This window comes from Lichenostomus cassidix, chromosome 5 (assembly GCF_008360975.1).
Source record: "Lichenostomus cassidix isolate B80296 chromosome 5, HeHo_3.0, whole genome shotgun sequence".
NCBI lineage: Eukaryota > Metazoa > Chordata > Aves > Passeriformes > Meliphagidae > Lichenostomus > Lichenostomus cassidix.
Genome location: NC_139486.1, coordinates 32846335 through 32865655, shown reverse-complemented (window position 1 = coordinate 32865655; position 19321 = coordinate 32846335). Strand labels below are relative to the sequence as shown.

Here is a 19321-nt window from a genome sequence, read left to right as displayed (position 1 = left end):
AGTTGGAGATTTACTTCCAACCTCTTGAGGTTTCCCCATCTCAAAAAGAGAAAAAAAAAAAGGAAATTCAAAAGATCTCATAAGGAGGCCTGCACCCTGGTTAAAAACATCATGCTATCCATACCGACACACAGCTTTGGCAAAGCTACTTCAACTTGAGATTTTGCCAGATGCATCTGCTCCAGGATTGGGGTGGGGGGAAAGGAAACCAGCTTTCTTTTGGTTCTAGAAGCCCTTCAGCACTGTTATCATTGGCTATAACAAACAAATCAAGAACATTAGACCTGTGAAAAAATAATCCGTCTTTTCATTTTGACTTATCCTTCCCCCCACGCCCCAGTCCTCTGAACCATCTGTGGACCAGATATATGTTTCTCCCCAGGCAATTAACCTTTCTCGTCCTGCTCAGGAAGGATTTAACCCCATTAAAATGAATCTTCCTCAGGTATTAGTGAAGACCTGTCTGACCACACACCTTTACACCCATGAAAAAAAAGATTTTTTTTTTCCCTCCCAGGACAGGCAGAAGGCATTTCTCTATTTTCTGCCTCTTCACACACACTGCTGTGAATCCAGAATTATCCAAAACCCCCAAAACTATTTCAGAAATATTCAGCAGCAATGTAGAGTTTTTTGAAAGGGAGCATCTGTACCTCCTACTCTTTTTACAAAAAAGCAGAGTAGCCACATTCTCTGCTATTGCAGGCACAAGGACAGACCCACCTGCATGTTACAGCTTTGAAAAATTCAGCTGCATTTGCTCTCTGCCCAAACTACGACAAATAATTTGAGAGACTTCAGGGATTATTCCACTTTTAGCCTGTACTCATGTAAGAAGATTACTCTTCAAGATCAGCTTCCTACTTCATTTAACTTTTTCTGGTTAAAGGGACAGGAGGAGCCATTCAAGTCTTTGGACTTTTTATATTTCCCTGTTAAGTTTCTGTTAGATGAGAAGGTCATGAACTGACACAGCAGCAGCATAATAGTCTATGTGGAGTTGTTACCATAGCAAATCTTTACCTGTACATGCTAAACCAAATTTACCCTACATAAAACAAACCTGATATCCTCCTGCCTTTCACCTCTGCCTTACCAGCACCTCTTTATTACTGCCTTGTCTCGACCTTCTGTTTACTGATGTTGCTGCAGTTGTCCCAGTATTGATGTCTGCAATCACCACGCCTTGCCACTCGCAACACAGAATTTCCTGCAGGTTTCCCTGAGAGAGATGAAGAAGTGACAAATATCACAGCAGTGGGCCTTTAGGAGCACTGTGATCCTTCACAGCAGCCAGCCTCTATTAAGAAGCTGCAATTAGACTAGAAAAGTCCAAGCAGCTCACAGTGACCAGTAGCAAAAGTGCACTGTGTACTCCTTGTCATCACACTCAGACTCAGACACCATGAAATTATCACTGATGGTGCCTGGTTTTAGCAATTAGTGTAGGACATCTGCTGCTTTCAGGTACAGCCTTCGCTCCATCTGTAGAATTCTTCAGTGGAGAAAAGAGATAACAGAAGCCAGTGAGATATGACTGAGATATTAGCTTTTTTTGCTCAGACAACACCAGCAGAGCAGATCTCAGACACTCATCTTTGTCCAGTTCTCCCACAGAAATGAGGGAAAAGGAGTCTTCACTTAGTGATGTTACAGATTGATTGCTCTGATAACCCAGCAGCTGATCTCAGCCCACTAGCTCTTATTTCAAACAACAAACACACAAACCAGAAAGTGAACAAAGCCTGGAACATTTTATTCCTTTCATTGTTTCGGTCTGGGGCCTTTGGCTGTTGCATGCTTTTAATTCTATTTATTTTTAAAGCAATGAATGAGATCCATGTGGCTGGCACTACCAAGGAAACTGCTCCAGACATCCTCACCATCCTCCCCTAGAAGATGTTGCAGAAGTGTTTCTAAAGGTGGCCGAGTGGCCTTGCAGACAGAGAAGAACAGCAAACCTGGGCAGAGAAAGCAGAGGAATGTCTCCACTGCCACAGTATTTATGCCTTACAGTTTTCTGTTTTCCCATGAAAGAATGAGACATCTTCATGCCCTGCAACTGGATGTTACTCATGCTCACACGCACCTACAAGGAACTCAGCAGTCTCAAACGTGAACAAACCAGAGACCCTGTGTCCTGTGTCTTAGCAGTGTTGGTGAACAGATGGAAGAGATCTTAGTGGATAATTATAGAAGATTTAACCACAGAGGAAAGAAGAGATCGCATTAATTCTGGGGTGATTATTTTTTTACATTGAAGCATGGTACTTCTTATCCATTTTACTGGGATGAGCACACAGCAATAATCTATGCAAATATCACCCTAGGACTCCAAAATCAATTATAGAGACTATCCAGGCAAGCATGTTTGTCACTCAGTGTTTGCGTGACTGAGTGACAAATGACATATGAGTGACATATGATGCTATAGCTATGATCACATTATCTTCACCCTACGCTGACTACCCATGACAAATTGATTTTACAGAGCCATAGTTATTTTTTAAATAAATCACTACAGCAAATTGTATTCAATTAACTATGCAGCAAATTAAGCCTATGCTTAATTGAAATAACATAGAACATTTGTACAGCAAGAAGATGAATGCATGATTAGCTGTTTTGCTGAACCAGGGTCCTATTAATAGTCTAATAACCAAATTTTGTTTCAGTGGTCTTTAGGATATAGGCTTATAAATCTGCATGAAGCATCAGAGTCCAATCCAGCAGTCATGGAAGGAATATTTTCCCAAACCTCAGGAGTTTTCACACCAAAGAGGGAAAGGGCATGAAATGAGAACACTCTCAGCTTTGCAAAATAGGGTGTACCGTAAGGAAAGGTGCCACTAAGCTGAGAGAAGATAGAGACATCCTGCATTCATTACTGACTTTCATCAGCTGTGCTGTCATGGCATCAGCAGGGACAGGTGTATCCTGGGCTGTGTGACTCAACAGCCGTATGGTACCAAAAGTTTGATTCAACTGGCTCTCATTCAGCTTCCACTGGGAGCTGCATGTTTCCATGACCTCGCAGGGGGGACTAACCAACTCACATACAAAGGCCAAATTATTTTTTAAAGCCTTTGATTTGAGCTGGCTTGATTTTTGGTCTTCCAGCTTGAAATACTTTCATTCCCAGGGGTGCACAGCTGACATACTTCTAACCGGAGCCATCTGAAGAGAATCAGGAGAGATGTGTCCCAGACTGGTAAAACTTGAGTCACTCTAAATCTGTGGTCACTCTTCAAATATCTGGGCTTGAATAATAAGATCAGGAATATAAACCAGTCATCAGGGCTGAGGAATGGGCAGATGAGCAAGATGACTTTTTTGTCTTAACTCTCAATGTTATGTTTAAAATATATCAGTATTTATACATATCACCAGACTTCCTTCTTACATTGGTGAAGATTCAGAATAAGGTCAGTGAGATGAACAAAGTTACACTAAGTCAGACTAAGAACAGAATCAGAGGTTTGGGTATTAAGAACATGGACCATAAACACAGTTTTGTTTTTTTTCTTTCTCTCTGCCTTTAATCTGGCAGGGACAAAAAGAAGCTGGGAGGATGAATGAAAGTCAGATGTGAAGAAAATCTTTGAGCTTTCAATTTCCTATTATAAACCAGGACTAGAATAGTAAAAAGCAGCAGAGGTCAGAAATGAGATACAGTGAAAAAAAAAGCAGCATTCACCCTCTTATTCTAGGGATAATGGTCTCAATCTGCTGTGTACAAAAAGAGACACTGGGAGAGAAAATCCAGAAATAGCAGAATGTTTTACAGAGCAAGGGAGGGATACTCTTAATTTTACTAGATTTATGTATGGTTCACCCTGAGCTTTTGTAGCTGTAATTCTGCCATCCTACACCACAGTCTTTTACCTAAACCACAGAGCGAGTGTCCATGCCCTGCTTTGCTATCTGGGAAGAGTCAGGAGATGAAGAACAATTCTGGAGCCATCTGGAAGCCAAGACTTCTATCCCAGCATACCCAAGAAGGGCAGATGTTTGGTTTCTGTTGGATTAAGCTTTTGGCTGGAGATTAAGCTTTGTTGTGGGTTAGCTGCTGATCCTAACTGGATAGCTTGCCTTCTTATCTGCCAAAAATGCCTAGAGTAACACACTGGCTCTTTTTGTGCAGTCTGTCAACAATCAAAATGAACACATAACATCAAAACTATGTATTTTAAAAATTGGGGGGGGGGGGAAATAGGTTGGTATGGGCAGGAATTCTCACAATCTTTCCTCCCCATTGCTAACTTCCTCTGCTTACGAGTGCCTCCATTCCTCCTTCCTGCCAGTTCAAAACTTGGAGAAAAACGGAAATTGTTGACACCACTTCAGCCACAAAAGTGTGGATATTGAGGGAATCCAAGAAGATTAAGAATTTCTTCATATACACCAAGGTGGGGGGACTGATGACTAGGTAAAATTAAGTTTATTATCTACATTGCATGTCAGAAACACTTCCTGACATTTACTGTTTCTGGCACCATTAACCTCTGCACATGAGGGTGGGGGAACATAGTGGGGCAGTTCCTGTTTTTAGGCCAGTAGCACTGCAAAGCCATACTGACGTCTCATATGGCTCTGCAGGTTTTAAAGGCCACTTGCTAAAACCAGCTCCTTTCTCTCGTGGAGATTTCAGCACTTGAGGTAAGCCCTGGTTTCCTTGGTTAATGTTCTTTCCTTAGTAAAACACTCACAGAAATCTGAAGCAGCTTTGTCTGAGGCAGGATTTATTAATAAGTGAGGTCCACGTTCCCTCTGGTTCTCACCCAGTGTTACTGATTTCACCATTCAGTGAGCACAAAACATTCCCCTTATGATTTAGTAGCATTTTACACTGAACCTGCAAGCTATGAGTGACTGCATGACAGAATAACAAAGAAATTAGTCCAGACTAAGGACACTACCTTTTCCTTTTATTCAGGAACTAGTTGTGGGAAGGTCCCTGTCTGTGCTGGTGCATGCTTTTAAGCAAGCAGCTGGCTGCACAGGCACTCCTTGTTGGCACAGTCCAGCTTCAGCACCTGACAGAACCTGGGTGAGTACCAGCTGCCTGTGCTGGGCCAGGCTGGTCCCAGAGGCTCCTGAGCACCCTGGCTATGAGCTGGCACCCTGGAGTGCCTGTATCTGCACTTAAATTGTACTGATGCTTACAGATACGCCTGGGACTTGATTTTAGAGGGGCTGGTGTCAAGGTTTGGATTGCTAAATCTTGTGGAAATTCCTGTTCTAGCAGGGCTTGATCAGTCTTAATCTTTCAATATACAAAGCAGATAAATTAACAGTCATGCAGGATTGGGAGTAGGAGGAGGCAGCTTTTTTTGTAAAACCTCATTAAAATATCTCTGTTTTGTCAGTGTGTACAGTGAGAACTCCATGAGGGCTTTCATTGCATCTTTGGACATATTTGTCTCCCTTGCATGGTCTTCTGAGCTAGCCAGCTAATGATTTCCTTGGCCAAGATATCTGCATTTCAAAAACACCATACTGTGACAAAGTGCCCATTTCTGCTTGCCTTTACAGAAGCAGACAGTTTTCCCCCACACAAATAGCCTTTTAACAGTTCAGTGAGTAACCGCTGCTCTTCTGCTCAGGCTCAGCCCTAGTACTTGGGCTGCAAGGTGGTGCAGCAATGGGGATATTTGATCAACACTATTGTTATAATAAAAGCTATCCCTGACAGAACTGTAGGTAAAATATCTCTTGGAAGCAGCATTTCCTGCTGACTCCATATAGCAGGCTTGGCAGAATGCCTTGTGCTTTACAGATATTTTTTGCTGGTAACAGAAAAATCCTCCTGCAAGGCTGTAGAGCCAGCCCCCTAAAGCCCTTGACCCTAAATGTGTAATCTCCCTGGAGACCCAATGCACATGAAGAAATATAATCTTCTTGAAGCATCTGCTGTCTGTGTCGTGTTAAAATATGACTGGGATGCAACTGTCAAATCTCTAGCTCACTCATAGCAGAATTCTTTAAGGGCAATAAAAAACTCAACCTAATCTGAAAGGAGCTCTTGCACACAAAAGGATCTCTATTGCTTTAAGGAGGGATATTTTATCATGGCTGCAGCCTGAGAGGTTTCCGTATCCAACAGACATTTCACGTGTTTTTATGTCCTGGGGAAGGTAATACAGCACACAACAGATGGGAAACGGAGCCATTTCACGAGGTCACGGTCATGGCATCACGTGCAAATCCTTTGCCCACAGGAACTTCATGGCGCATGAGCTGTGCTGGGGAAGCCAGGAAGAGCTTTTCTGCTTGCACAGTGACAATTGGCAAGGAGACCTGGGAGGGCTGCCTTGGCAAATGGATCAGTCTGACAGATCAGCTTTCCCACTGGGTGTGAAAGGGAAGGAGAGCTGTCTCTTTTCATAGAAGACACAGAGAAAAGGGTGTCTCCTGTTTCTTAATTTTTTATATATTTTTCTGAACCAGTTGGAGGATTTGGTCTCTGCTCTGAAGACCTAGCTGCAGGGAGCAGAAAAGAGTGCTTAAATGCAAAACTAGCAAGGAAAGAGCATCAATGTGGCTTGCCAATGATACTCAGATCTGCTCTCGTTTCAGTTTTCTGTAGTTTTTTTCAATACTGTAAGCTCATCTCCTTGACATCTGCCCTGCCCTTGCTCTCAGTCTCAGCCTTCCCTTCCCCCACTTCTCCCTTTAATACTGGTGTCCTCATTTCCCCTTTTGTACATACGACCCCTTCACTATGCAGGGATTAGCGTCTCACTCATAAATATGTGAAATAGATATGCAGATGATTTAATTTGCTGGATTTTGTAGGGCTAGTGAGACAGACTGGCATGGGGAGAAGGGTATGTTACAGCAGGTCAGCTGAAGCAAAAGTCTTGCATACAGGATGAGTAATGTGAAACAGACTTGCAGAACACCAGCACCAGTCCAGCAGGGAGACCTCAGGGGGCAGGGACAAGGTGGTAAAACATAAAGGCCAGGCAACTATGCAAGAGCAGAAGACAAGCTCAAAGATGCCTCTGCCTCTCCCATTTGTTATGTATCTTCCAGGGAGAAAGAGAAAAGTGGGGTACATGAGAAGAAAAAGGAGTACAGAAATCCACCCTGGCTACAGGTGGTTCGAGTTGTTGGTAACTCATTCAGGAAGAGATGCCAGAGGAGTCAAGAAAAATGCTGGTCTAGGGAGATGGTGGCAAGCTAGGAGGGAGGGAGGCAGAGGTCTGAGACCTCTGAGGAAGAGATGGCAGTAAAAGCTGCGTAGTGGGATGGGGATGCCCAGACTGGGAACTCAGCTGATCTGAACAGGGATTCCCAAGGAGCAGGAGACAACAGAGTGGCTGTAAGAAGGTGACAACAAAGAGCTGCAGATAACAGCACTGTGAAGCCCCAACCAAGAAAAAATTGTCAAGTGGCAAGGATTAAGTCACCAGATCTAAACCAGGAAATTGAGATAAACACTAAAGCCCTAACAGGCAATAAGAGCTTTCCAGGAGGCAGCTGGTGAGGCAGAGAGGAAGGACAGGATGGGCAATGGAAGATAAAGCAGAGAAATAAGGTTTAATGAACCATACATGAGAGCAGTCAAGGTCAGGCTTACTGCTACTGCTGGCTTTGCCAGCAGCTATAAGGTCACAGGCAGCCTTGCTGGGACAGTGACACCACAATCTTCATGCTGGTTGCATGCCCAGAGGTCAGTGGCCAGGACAACTGCAGCCTGTGCTGTTGTTTGAAGATGTTTATGCTACTTTCAGTAGTCATACAGCACAAAGCCCTACCATAAGCACACTGCTGGGGGCCATGCTGTCCTTCCTGTGAGATCAAAGGGCAGCTGTGCTTTGTATTCGCACTTGTCAGCTAAAGTATCATTATCATTACCATGCTAACTCCTAGCAGCCTCTACTGAAGAGCCAGTTTACCATCCAGTAACATTAAAAATCTATATTGCTAGAGAATGCCAGCATCTGGCTAAGGTGGACACCTGTCTGTCTCCTGAAGAGGAGTCCCAGGGGGGAGGCTCCTGGTGTGCCACGAGCAGTGCTACATTTTGATGCTGCTGGCATGCTCAAGTCATTATCAGGAATTTGCCTTCCTATGTGGCAGAAAGGCTGGATGGAAAGGGACAACAGAGGTACCTCTTGGACATTTTGGTCAAGCTCTTTCATTGGTGGAACAGAGCTCGGATGCTTACTCTTATCCTTGAAGATTTCAAGTAACTTTTTTTAATACTTACTATCTATGATAACATAGCACGTACAGATCCAGTTAAGGACATACTCACATCAATGTGACAACAAAAACACAAGGCCTGGACTGGCGAATTTGCAACGTGACTGAGATTGGAGACGGCAGACAGATCCAGTGGCCAACAGATGGAGGAGCAGAAGAACAGGACGTCTAGGATCAACATTGAGGCCTGGGTAGGAGTACTTTTGGTTGGTGCCTTAGCTGAGGAAGAGGAGTGGATGGGATGGGTTTGACTCAGCAGGGTACACACAGCTCTCCATAGCAATAATAGAGTGCATACGGAGTGGAAGCCAAACCCCATCAAAGACACCAGAAGTGATAATTCTTTTTTGAAGATGGAGCAGGATAGTATGGTATGTTTGCCTTAGACATTAATCTGATTTAAAAATCACATGTAAAACATGTTTGAAAAACCTAGGCGTATTCTTCCTCTCTGAGCTGACTGCTCATTGATTAGAGGCTTTAATCCCCTGACATCTAGCTGAGGCCTTCCCATGTACCAAAACACACAGACATGCAGCTTGCAACGTGAAGAACATTCAACTTAGATCTTATCCTTCTTCATGTGTATATGGGCTTTATTTTGGATATTCTCTGGACCTCATCTGCTCAAGAAGTGGCAGTGAGTAGGCTGCTGAACAGGGGATGGCTCTTCTTTGCTGGTAGAAGTTACAATGCAGCCTGTATGCCATCAGCTACATTTGTGCATCTAAAGGCACCCACTATGTATATACACATTTATGTGAAGGATCAGGTGAAACTATGTATTATTTTACATTCACTGAAATTCAAAGAGATTGACTAGAGAAGCTTATTGTTGAATTTAGCCTTGAAAACCTATTGTGTACCATTGTGTGGAAGGTAGAGCAAATGCACTGAACAGTCCTTGCAAACTTGCAGCTGTACTAGTGCCCAAAGGCAAGTGTGTAAAATGTTTTCTGCTTTTCAAAGCACTGACAGCTGTAGCTGTTGTGGGCTTCGATGGAAGGTACAGCTCATCAGCAATCATTTACCACAGCATATTTGTTCATTTGCCAAAGGTGGGGTTCAGACTTAGGGTAGGGGGGCTTGGGTACCTGTTGCTGCAGCACAGGCTTGCAGAGGAGGTGAAGCATGGAAAAGGACAGGATACCCCAAAGGAGCTGCTGAAGAAAGAGGAGCAGTAGGAAGAGCTGTGGTATCAGATGAGTGGTCTGACAACAGAAACAACATCATAGATAAGCTCTGCAATAACTGCAACACGAGCTGATAGAGCAGATGGTCACCTCAGTTTAGCCTTTAACACAGCTTGTTCCCCCTAGCAATATTTACCCAAAAGTACTCTACTGATGGAGATGGGATTATGTAGCAGAGGGAATCAGTCCTGTTTTATACAAGATCTGACAATCCCTTCATGTGCTGGCTTTGACTTGGGCAGACAGGGCAATGTGATGATGTGCGCAACAATTTCTGGGACAGCTTCACACAGTGGAAACCAGGTAGCACTTTCCCAGTTTCCCAGTTTTCCTGGAACTTTATTAAGCTCACTCCACAAAGCCGGAAACTTGGTTAAGAGGTTTCTCTTTCTGAAATGGCATTTTGGGAACTGTCAGGACATTTTCATCAGCTCCTGGTCAGTGCTATTTGGGGTTAACTCTGACCCACTTCAGTAATTCTTCAGAAGCAAGAATTATTTCACTAGTTTGTGAAAAGCACTTCAAAGATTCTTCAGTGAAAAGTGAAAATACTATTATTCACAAAATACTAGACAAAGAACCACACTGAAATAGCAATACAGAAATGTTGCAAAGGGGGTTAACCACCATGGAAAGTGAAATTCTGCACTGGAAAGTGTCCCATATTTGAAAGGCCAGACATCTAGAAGCATATGCATACCTTAGCTATTTAAGAAATGTTGTCTCAACTGCATATTTATGTATTTTTATTAAAGAGAAAACTGCTTATATTTCCTTCTCTTTCTTCTGTGTTATAGCATTAAACTAGGACAGCATGCCAAACAACAGTATAAACAAACAGCATCACCAGATACTTAGGGGTCTTTAGCTCCTAAATTGACTAAAGCATAAATACAAACTGACGTCAAACATTTGAGATTACCATTTAAAAGCTGCTGTTTTCTGAGACGCTAATGAAGGCCATTCATATCAGAAAATCCAGTGGCTACAATAGGAGTGAACTGCCCAGACTCGAGTAAGGCATCAAGGAAATGGTCTGCATCTGTTAGAATAAAAAAGCTGCCAGTTTGCTTTAAACCTGTGAGAAGTGCCAGATACAGAGAATATTAAGAGCTTCTTTCAAGTTGCCTAGCTCTTGAAGATTTGGGAATGTAGGTGTCACCACCAGTCCTTGCTCTGCATCATTATCAGCAGTGCTTTTATCACCCTCTATACTCATCAGTCCTTGTATTGTGGAAGCCTTCCTGGCTGTGCACTGGAGCTGCACAGCACACCCTGTGCAATAGAGTGCAGTTGTGTGATGCTTTTTACTGCAGAGCTGTAAAAAGTCACCTTCCACACTTGGTCATCAGGGTCCCAATTAAGTAGCTGAAATTTTAAACAAGATCTGAAGTACGATTAGAAGTGGTGATGAAGCTTATATAGGATTTCCGTCTTTCTTCCTCTTAAGCATGGAATTAAGAGTACATTTTATAAGGCAAAATGCATTCCTGATTAGGCATTTGTACTTATTCAGGTCCTGAAGTGGTATAGCCAAATGGCAGCACACTCTGAGGTGTGTCTATTCGGTTTCTCAGCATGATTAACTTAGCAGGATGGAGCACAGTGCTGTATGACTTTTAGTACCTATATTGGCTTGATGAGCATTAGCTTGTATATCCCTAGGTGATGTATTTTTTCACAAAGTTGTAAGTTGGGAATTGCGTAGAGAGAAAGAGGTCTGGAGATTTTAAACACTTCTTCTAGTTCAGGGTAAGTTCAAGCAATCATACCCATTGGGGCAAGCAGATATTTGCGTGTCTATAAGTAGTGAATATTGCAGTGGGAAAGCTCAACTTTGTTTTTGAAGATGTGTGTTTTGTTTGTATTTGTGCCTTTGGGCACAAACTAACCAGTGCATCCCCAGCCCCTGCCTATCAGTTCTGTCAAAACAGCACCTTGTCCTTCGGCATTTGTGCTAGTTGCCCAGGGGCCAAAAGCAGAGAAGGTACTGGGGACACCACCTGCTTTTGTAACTTCCCTCTTGTTCACAAAGAAGTAAACCAAGTGGTCAAACCCTTGAAGGAGCAAACCCTTGACATCCTAGAAGATGTAAGCCACTCCACATGGTACAGATTCACTATGAGGCCTGTGGAAGCCTTGCTTGTGGTGAGCCTGAAGCCCGGAGCCTTACAGCTCTTAAAATCAAAGCTCCCCTGTATTAGCTTAAAACCTTGAGTGGTGCCAAGGCCCCTGACCAGCTGCAGAGCTTTCTGAGAAAAGAGAGGTGTAAGGAAGGGAACATCCACCTTCCTTCCACCCTTACTCCGGGGAAAGAGGGGGGAAGGAAGGGAATGTCCCTTTCCCAGCAGTTGGCTCAGGACACTCCAAGTGGAATAAGGGAAGATAGGTTCAAAGGGATACCATTTGCCAAACAAGGGCAATGTTCATGTGTTCTCACCAGCTCTCTGGGCCCAGAGTGGTCATTAGGTGCCAAAGCAGCTGGGTGAAGTGACACACATTACTAACAGCTTCTGGTACAGTAAGGGGCCATGTAAGAGGAAAAATTTCCTTCTACAACAGGGGATGGATCACAGAGGGATTTGGTAGCTGCCAAAGTGCAGGAAGGAAGGGGAAGAGAGTAGTCTTCCCCTCAGGTGGTTCAGCTGTAATTTGCAGGCAGAAGTGGAGGAAAAGAGCTCAGGTTTGCAAGCCTCGCCCCTGAATACAGGGCATATTGCATGTATTCAGAGCCTAGGATAAAGTAAAATAGAAAAACATTTGGTTTCAGTTCTCATCTTGGTCGTGGCTCATGTTTTATTTACAGAAAGGGCAGAAGTTTCTGTGAGCAAAGAAATCCCCTTTCTTTCTGTGCGGGTTTTAGAAAACCAGTCAGCAGCAGAGCAATGCTACTGAACTCAGGACTTCAGTCACCTGCTTCCTAATTGTCATAACAGCTAAAGCCCTGCAGTCTTTTTTTTACCTTTTATAGTCACAGGACAAGTCAAGCAAAATCTTGATTGGATTATTCTGCTTTAATTACAAAATGCACTCAGACCAAAGGTGCAATAGTACCTGGTACGTACGTACACATTTCTTTCAATTATAACACCACAGACTAAATGCCATCTGGTCCTGCTGTAGATCAAACATTCCCCTCTGGCAAAATCTTTGGAGTATGAATAGACACCACAGTAATGCTGGAACTGCCTATTGTGTGCAGGACACCAGACTCTGTATTTATTTATCATGTACTTTGAGATCCTTTAGGGTGAACCTTACAAGAGATAAGCAAGAGAACAGATGCAAAACTGGAACCTTGGGGTAATTGGAATCCATATCCCACCAACCCCTGGAAAAGAAAGGCAGAGATCAGGGTCACTCTCTCCTTGCTGCAGTTAGGACAAGGTAGATAAATCACAAGTTTTTTTTATTGCTGGTGAACTCAAAACAGGCAACTTTAATCTACTGAGGAAGATACACATACAAACAAATGTTAGGCCTTGTGCGTTTTTTTTCATCTTAATGTAAATGTCTCTTCAACTTCAGTCCAGCTCCCAAGCTCTCACTGAGCTGCCACTGAGATCCTGGTAACGTGCTCTGGGCAGTTCTGCAAGATGTTACAAGAAGCGTCACGTGTTAAAAAGGGAGATTTTGCAGAAAAGACAAAGCTCTGACAGCAGCCATGTTGCTCAGAAAGGAGAAGTCTGGCTAATCCTGCTGCATTAGGTATGTGGTATTATACATAAGTAAATGATCTAAGAATTTGCCAGGTCCTTTTCTGTTTCTGGTGTGCAAGCTGCAAGTAAAGTGCACTTCTGGGTATAAATTACCACTATGAAGATGCAATAGCTGGGTGGTACACATCAGACACCAGTGGAAAGCAGACTACAACAGCTGTTTCAATGACACAGACAGTAAGGATAACACCCTAGGATACTAGATGCTGCTGGGAAACCCTTCCATAGTATGAGCAGTTATATATTACATCACTCAGCGAAACACAAAAAAGGTGTCATTTATATGGGACCTTCTAATGTAGAGACAAAAACAGACATGATGGCTGTTGCACACCAGGTTAGCTCTGTGGACAGCCAGTCCTCCCCACCACATTGCTAACTCCTTTTAACCTTTCTAAAGAGCTTTGTAACAGCTAAGGAGAAAGCAGGGATCCTAAGGATGTTTCTGTAAAGCCGAGGGTTTTACATGATGTGGGGGTGGAGTAGGAGACAGCACAACATGACATTTAAGCTATGCTGTGAGAGGACAACCCAGCTTTAGACACTGCATTTAATGATCTTGACACAACCAGGGCCAAAATGGTGGGATCCCACCTCTCATCTGCACCTTCCAATTCTTGTTCTTCTCCAGTAGAGCTCATCTACATTATCCCACACAGAAAGCCTTTTTTTTTCCTCCATGTACAGTTTCAGGTGACTGTTTTGCTTGGGTCTATACGCCTGAGACCAACAGGGCTGATAAACTACATACTGTTCCTCTGATTTCGTAAGACTGGCATCAATAGCATAAAAAGAACTATCTGTTCAGTGTTTGTTCTCTTTTAATTTAATGAACTATAAAAAGGGAACTCTAAATACCCACCTAAGTATTCTCAGTGATTTGGGATACATTGTGTACCCAGGGCAGATTTGATTAACTCCTTGCCATCGCTGTTTTCATGTGTCCATTGCCAGCAATGGATGCCATGTGAAAAGGGGAAGGGAAGGAATAAAATAATTGCTCTCTGTGTGATACAAAAAAAGCATTAACACTGCCTTGTAAGAGCAGAACCAAGAAACAATTTCCACTCAGGAATGGCTGTGCCAGGGCAAGGAGCAGGTTCACAGCTGAGCACCTCCTACCAGAGACAAGGGACCTACACAGAAATGGCCCAACTATTTCCAAAACAAGAGTGGAATCCCACAACAGATTTGCATTTCAAGCCAAATTATCCCTGGTATAGCTCTGCTGACTGTGGTTGAAGAACAAGAAAAATTGATCTGACCTTAAGGAACAACTATGGCAAACCTTCCCCATAAATCAGTTTAGGAGTGAGATATCTGACAGCTGGAAGGTCCATGTTTCTTGCTAATTTCAAAAACCAAGACTTGACAGAATGAATTACAAACTTGTGGCTACCATTACCAAACACCTTCCCTGCACCACAACTATCCTTGCACTCTGTAAGTGTTCCAAATAGGTTAAATTTCAAACTGCCCCTGGTGCAAGTAGTTCTACAGTTAAGCCACTGCATTCCCTCTGGCTCCACCTCTCTACTGCTGCTCTCACACCCTAAATCAAAGCCTCATTCAAGCAGAGCATGAAGAAGTACGTGCTTTTCAGAGAAGGGTGCCTTTTTTTTTTTAATAAATGTATCAGGCAGCATGGTATACCTCTTGCTGCCTCCAATTACTGTTATGACAAAATGGTTGTGATTATTTAAAGCAGAATTTGAGAAAAAAAGCAAATCCACTTGATACACTTGAGCAGAACAGTAGGCAGAACTGACCTGCCAGTGCTGAAAGAACATGAGTCAGTGCCAAAGGACCAAATCCTGGATGCCACATTACCTACATGAAGGTTTTGACCTTCAAATACAATGGGCTGCAGCCAGACTAAGTCATCAACATCACCAGAAACAGAGGAATCCCTGGAAAGGAAGGCAGAAAACTCTTGTGGCCTACAGAGTCTTTACAAGGTTTGCCTGGCTGAGATGGGAGCTGGAATCTACAGCAGACACCAGGCAAGATCTGCTTTGGGGGGACAGAGGAGATGGGAAGACTTGCACTATTTCTTATGCCTTTTGCCAAGATTCAGATTGCACAGATTATGGTAAAATTCACTTGGCAAAAAAGGCCCTTATTAGAAAAAAAAAGAAAAAAATTATAGTGAGTATCAGGACTGAGATTTCAAAAAGTACAAGATCTGTATAAATTCAGCAAGATGTCCAGCACCAGATTATTTCGTGGTGCAACGAAGAACCTGGGGAGAGGCCAATGGGACCTGGTGAGGGGAACACCATCTACCTCCCCAGCAGACTGCCAGTCTTAGGTACTTCTCAACAGCAGATGGATTTTCCTTGTTCCTGCAGCATCTCAGGTCCCACGGGAGGTATTGGTTGCAAGCAAGCACCTGAATATTGCCTAATGGAGTAAGCCAATCACTAACTCAGCAGGCGTGTCCATGTCCATCCACTGGTTAGGTGGGGTTTTTTTGGATGCATTTCCGCCGTAGCATTTCTTTTTTCTTCTTTCTCCACTTTTAACGTGTAAGCAAAAGGACTGCTTTCATCAGTAATAAGTTAAAATCAGAAACGACCTAACTAACAAGTAACTGATATTGGTCCTTGGAGCCCAAAGAATAAAATCCATAGAAAATCTATTGGTTCCATTTTTTCTTGTATATCCCATGCACACCCCCATTAGAAAAATGGGGTTAATGAATCTTATCATACAGCAAGGAGCAGTACCTCGGGGCCAGAGCTGACAGTCCGTGGTAGAGGTCTGGGCTCTCTCAGATTGCTAAGTATGGTTCCAAGTCACTGCTCAATCCGTCTTCACGTGGCCATTGGCCAACGCAACGGGGGCAGTGGGAGCCCCCGGCTCGGCAGTCTCATCAAATCGTAAGCGCAGGGTGTTTCTGATCACCAGTTGCTCCATGATGAAAGAAGCACAAAACCATGGGATGGCATACTCCAGGGTGATCAGGCCCATGAAGTCAAAATCAAACTGGGAATAGTCCCATGGGCAGGCATTGAACTGGCGTAGGATGAGGCCAGTGGTGAACTCCCAGAGGTATGTCCACAGTGTGTAAATGAAGCAGCGCACCAAAATGTTACACTTGTCTTTGAGATACAGATACATCTTCTCCACAATGAGGATGGAGGTGCCATAGATGAAGAGTGCCCACACACTGGTAACACCTGGGAACTTCCAGTTGAAGTTGACCACAAACTCCCAGGCAGCTGTGAACATCACCTCACAGAAATAGCCATGGATGGCATAGAGGTACCACCGGGAGAAAGCGGTCAGAGGTTCTGCCGCAGCCATTCTTCTGCACTCACCCCAGCAGCACTCTGTAAGGAAGAGGGAGAGAGAGAGGGAGAGGAGTCAACGAGGATGTCACAAGTCCTCATCCCCCAGATGGCAACACACAAACTCATAACAAAGGATAAATCTGAGAAAGAAGTGACCCACATTTTTACCACAGCACATTTTAAGTCCTGGGGAAAGGTGGCACCTTACAGGGCTCCATGACTCAGGATGGGCCTGAACAACATATACTGCCCTGCCTGAAGAGTGGGATAACCACTCACTACCTTGGTGATAAGGAGTGAGTTGATACGTACAAGGGCTTTGCCAGGAGCACGGCTGCCAAAGAATTTAGTGGTTGCAAGCTAGTAGGAAAATACAGTCATCCCACAAGGAGCATACATCACCTGTTTGCTCTTTTCAAGAAACAGCATTGTACCTTATTTTCCTGATTCTACTATGGAATAGATTAGATTAACACAACACTGATAAACTGGGCCTTTCCAGCTGTTGCCTACAGTCTCTATATCCAAAATGTTTACTGTATTGTAAAACTGAGCTTTGATGGGAGCTCTAGCAAGGGAACTGGAGGAGAAAACTCAGAGATTTTACACTTACAGACACCACCCCTTGCCCACATTATTCAGCTGAGTATCTTTTTTGCCTGTTGAAGAACTCATCCATTGCATGGCTAACATTTGGAAAATAATTTTTTCACGGTATCAGAATGCCTGATAAGTCATAAAGCACAAGAGAGCCACTGAAATCCATTCAGATTTGGCTTCAGGACAGCAAAGCATAAAAGGAGTAGAATAAAAAGGAACAGCTGAGCCTAGAGAGGGGTAGTTAGTCATGATAAATAGGAAATGAGAACAAACTCTAATTGTCTATACAGGAAGAAATTGGTGAAGAGGTTTTGAAAAGGCACATTTTGCTTATCACTGAACTGTTTCAGCACAATTATCTTTTACACTTTCTGTAGAGATTCTCAAGTCTGCCACGCTACAGTCAATGACACAAAGTCATTATAAGCATCATTTTACTCAAGCTTTGCATTTACACCACAGGATGAATTTGACCTCTTTCATTCTTAGAAACTTCCTCTTTGAAGTTGAGTTTCTCTTGACTCTTTATCAAACACTATTTAATCTGCTTTGCACTTGTCAGTTCTGTAGCACAATGTGCTAGGAAAGGACCATACTAACCTTATGTACAGTCATTCCATGTCATCTGGAAAGAAACTGTTCCTGCCCTGCCCTGTAAACACAGTGCCTCTCTGAACAAAGTATTAACTTGCAGTGTAACTCAAATTCTGATAGGAGCTAAGAGAAACTTCTATAAGGAAAAACAGAGCTATAATAATAAACGTAAAGAAGATATGCCCAGGGGAATACTGAAAGTGAAAAGGACAGAACTGTATCCGTGACCTGTTCACACCTCTCTTAACCAGACACACAAACAACCAAAGCCTTGACTGTTCATATGATTTGGGTGCTTGAACTAAGACCCATTTTCTAATGGCAGAATCCATTTCACACAGGACACTGAGCCATCATTAGATTCTACAGAGAAAGGTCAACAGCACATAGTGAGCTTGTAGGTGAAAAACTAAAGAATCACTAGAGATTGCCTCATGTCTACTAACAATTCAGTCCCAAGAAACCCTGCAAGACAGCAGAGGAGGTGGCATGTGAGAAATATGCAGGAGGTGTATATCCCCACAGTCCATAAGAAGCTGATGCATAAGAGCACTGCAAACCAAGGAGAGTATGTCAATGTAATGTCACTTGGTTCACAGTTGATAAGCTTAGTACTTTGAATTCTCATATCATTACCCCATGCTGACATAATTTCAAGAACAAGTCAAAAATCAGAGGTACAGAAGTAAGGGAAAGCAGTAAGAAAGCGTTATGATTTAAACCCAGCCAGCACCTAAATGTCACACAGCCACTTGCTCACAGTGGGATGGGAAGGAGAATCAGGGGGGAAAAAAAAGTAAAACTCATGGGTTGAGATGAGCTTAATTACTGAAACAAAGTAAAATGTGGTAAGAATGTAATTAGATAAATTGGTTGGAGCATGGTGCTAATAAGGCCAAGGTCGTGGGTTTGATCCCTGTATGGGCCATTTACTTAAGAGCTGGACTTGATGATCCTTGTGGGTCCCTTCCAACTCAGAATATTATGTGATGTGTCTGTAATATGTAATGTCATTGTCCAGAGGAGAAAATTATTGTAAAGATTTTTCTAAGTTGCCAAGGGATTGTATGGCTTTCCTCTCTTTTCTACATACCTTTCTAACTTTTTCACTTGTGATCCTTAGTCCTTGCACTTCTCTCTACAGCTTTACAAGAAATGTATTTGAACTGTTAGCTGGGAGCACCCTTGTAATTTTGAAAATCTGTTCTCAAAGGTGGAGCAAATGCACATAAGTTCCGTCCCTTTCGCCCTCTGTTTTTATTCCAAGGATCCCCTCACCAATTATTTCCATTGCCTTACACCTCCCTACAAAAGCCAGAGACTCATAGAAACATATCCAACATGCCATGTCTTGTTCTACCCCACACTGTTTCCTCTGTGCAATGAAGATTTCTCTTTCCTGGTTCTATACCACATACTTAATAAAAATCTATTTATTTTCTGCTTCTTTTTTACTGTTTGCAAAATATTTAGTCACTATATTAAGAGTCTAATAACCAAATTTAGATCAGGTTTGGGACATCTACAATACAAGTTAACCCATTGCAAAGACCACTGTTGAGTTCTTTTGAATCCCATGGCTTTCACCACAACTGCAAAGAGACAAACATCAATGCACTGGCACTGTCTCAGTATTTGCCTTCTCTACTGTCATGTGCCCGGTCAAGCCAACCTCAATGTAAACTTCCTTTTTACAACATGCTTG

The 19321-nt window shown here is 43.0% G+C and overlaps 2 protein-coding genes across 7 annotated transcripts in view; both read right to left on the bottom strand.

Annotated features, from left to right (window-relative positions):
- RAD51B (RAD51 paralog B) overlaps positions 1–19321 on the bottom strand; it is a 411052-nt gene that overhangs the window by 376361 nt on the left and 15370 nt on the right. The gene's annotated exons all lie outside the window — the stretch shown is intronic.
- Positions 12800–19321, bottom strand: part of TMEM229B (transmembrane protein 229B) — a 32781-nt gene continuing 26259 nt past the window's right edge. For all 4 annotated transcript variants that reach the window (XM_085062136.1, XM_085062137.1, XM_085062138.1 and 1 more), the window contains one exon: positions 12800–16461. In XM_085062136.1, the coding sequence (XP_084918262.1) occupies positions 15932–16461 (530 nt within the window). In that variant the 3' untranslated portion in view covers positions 12800–15931. The remainder of the gene's footprint in view (positions 16462–19321) is intronic.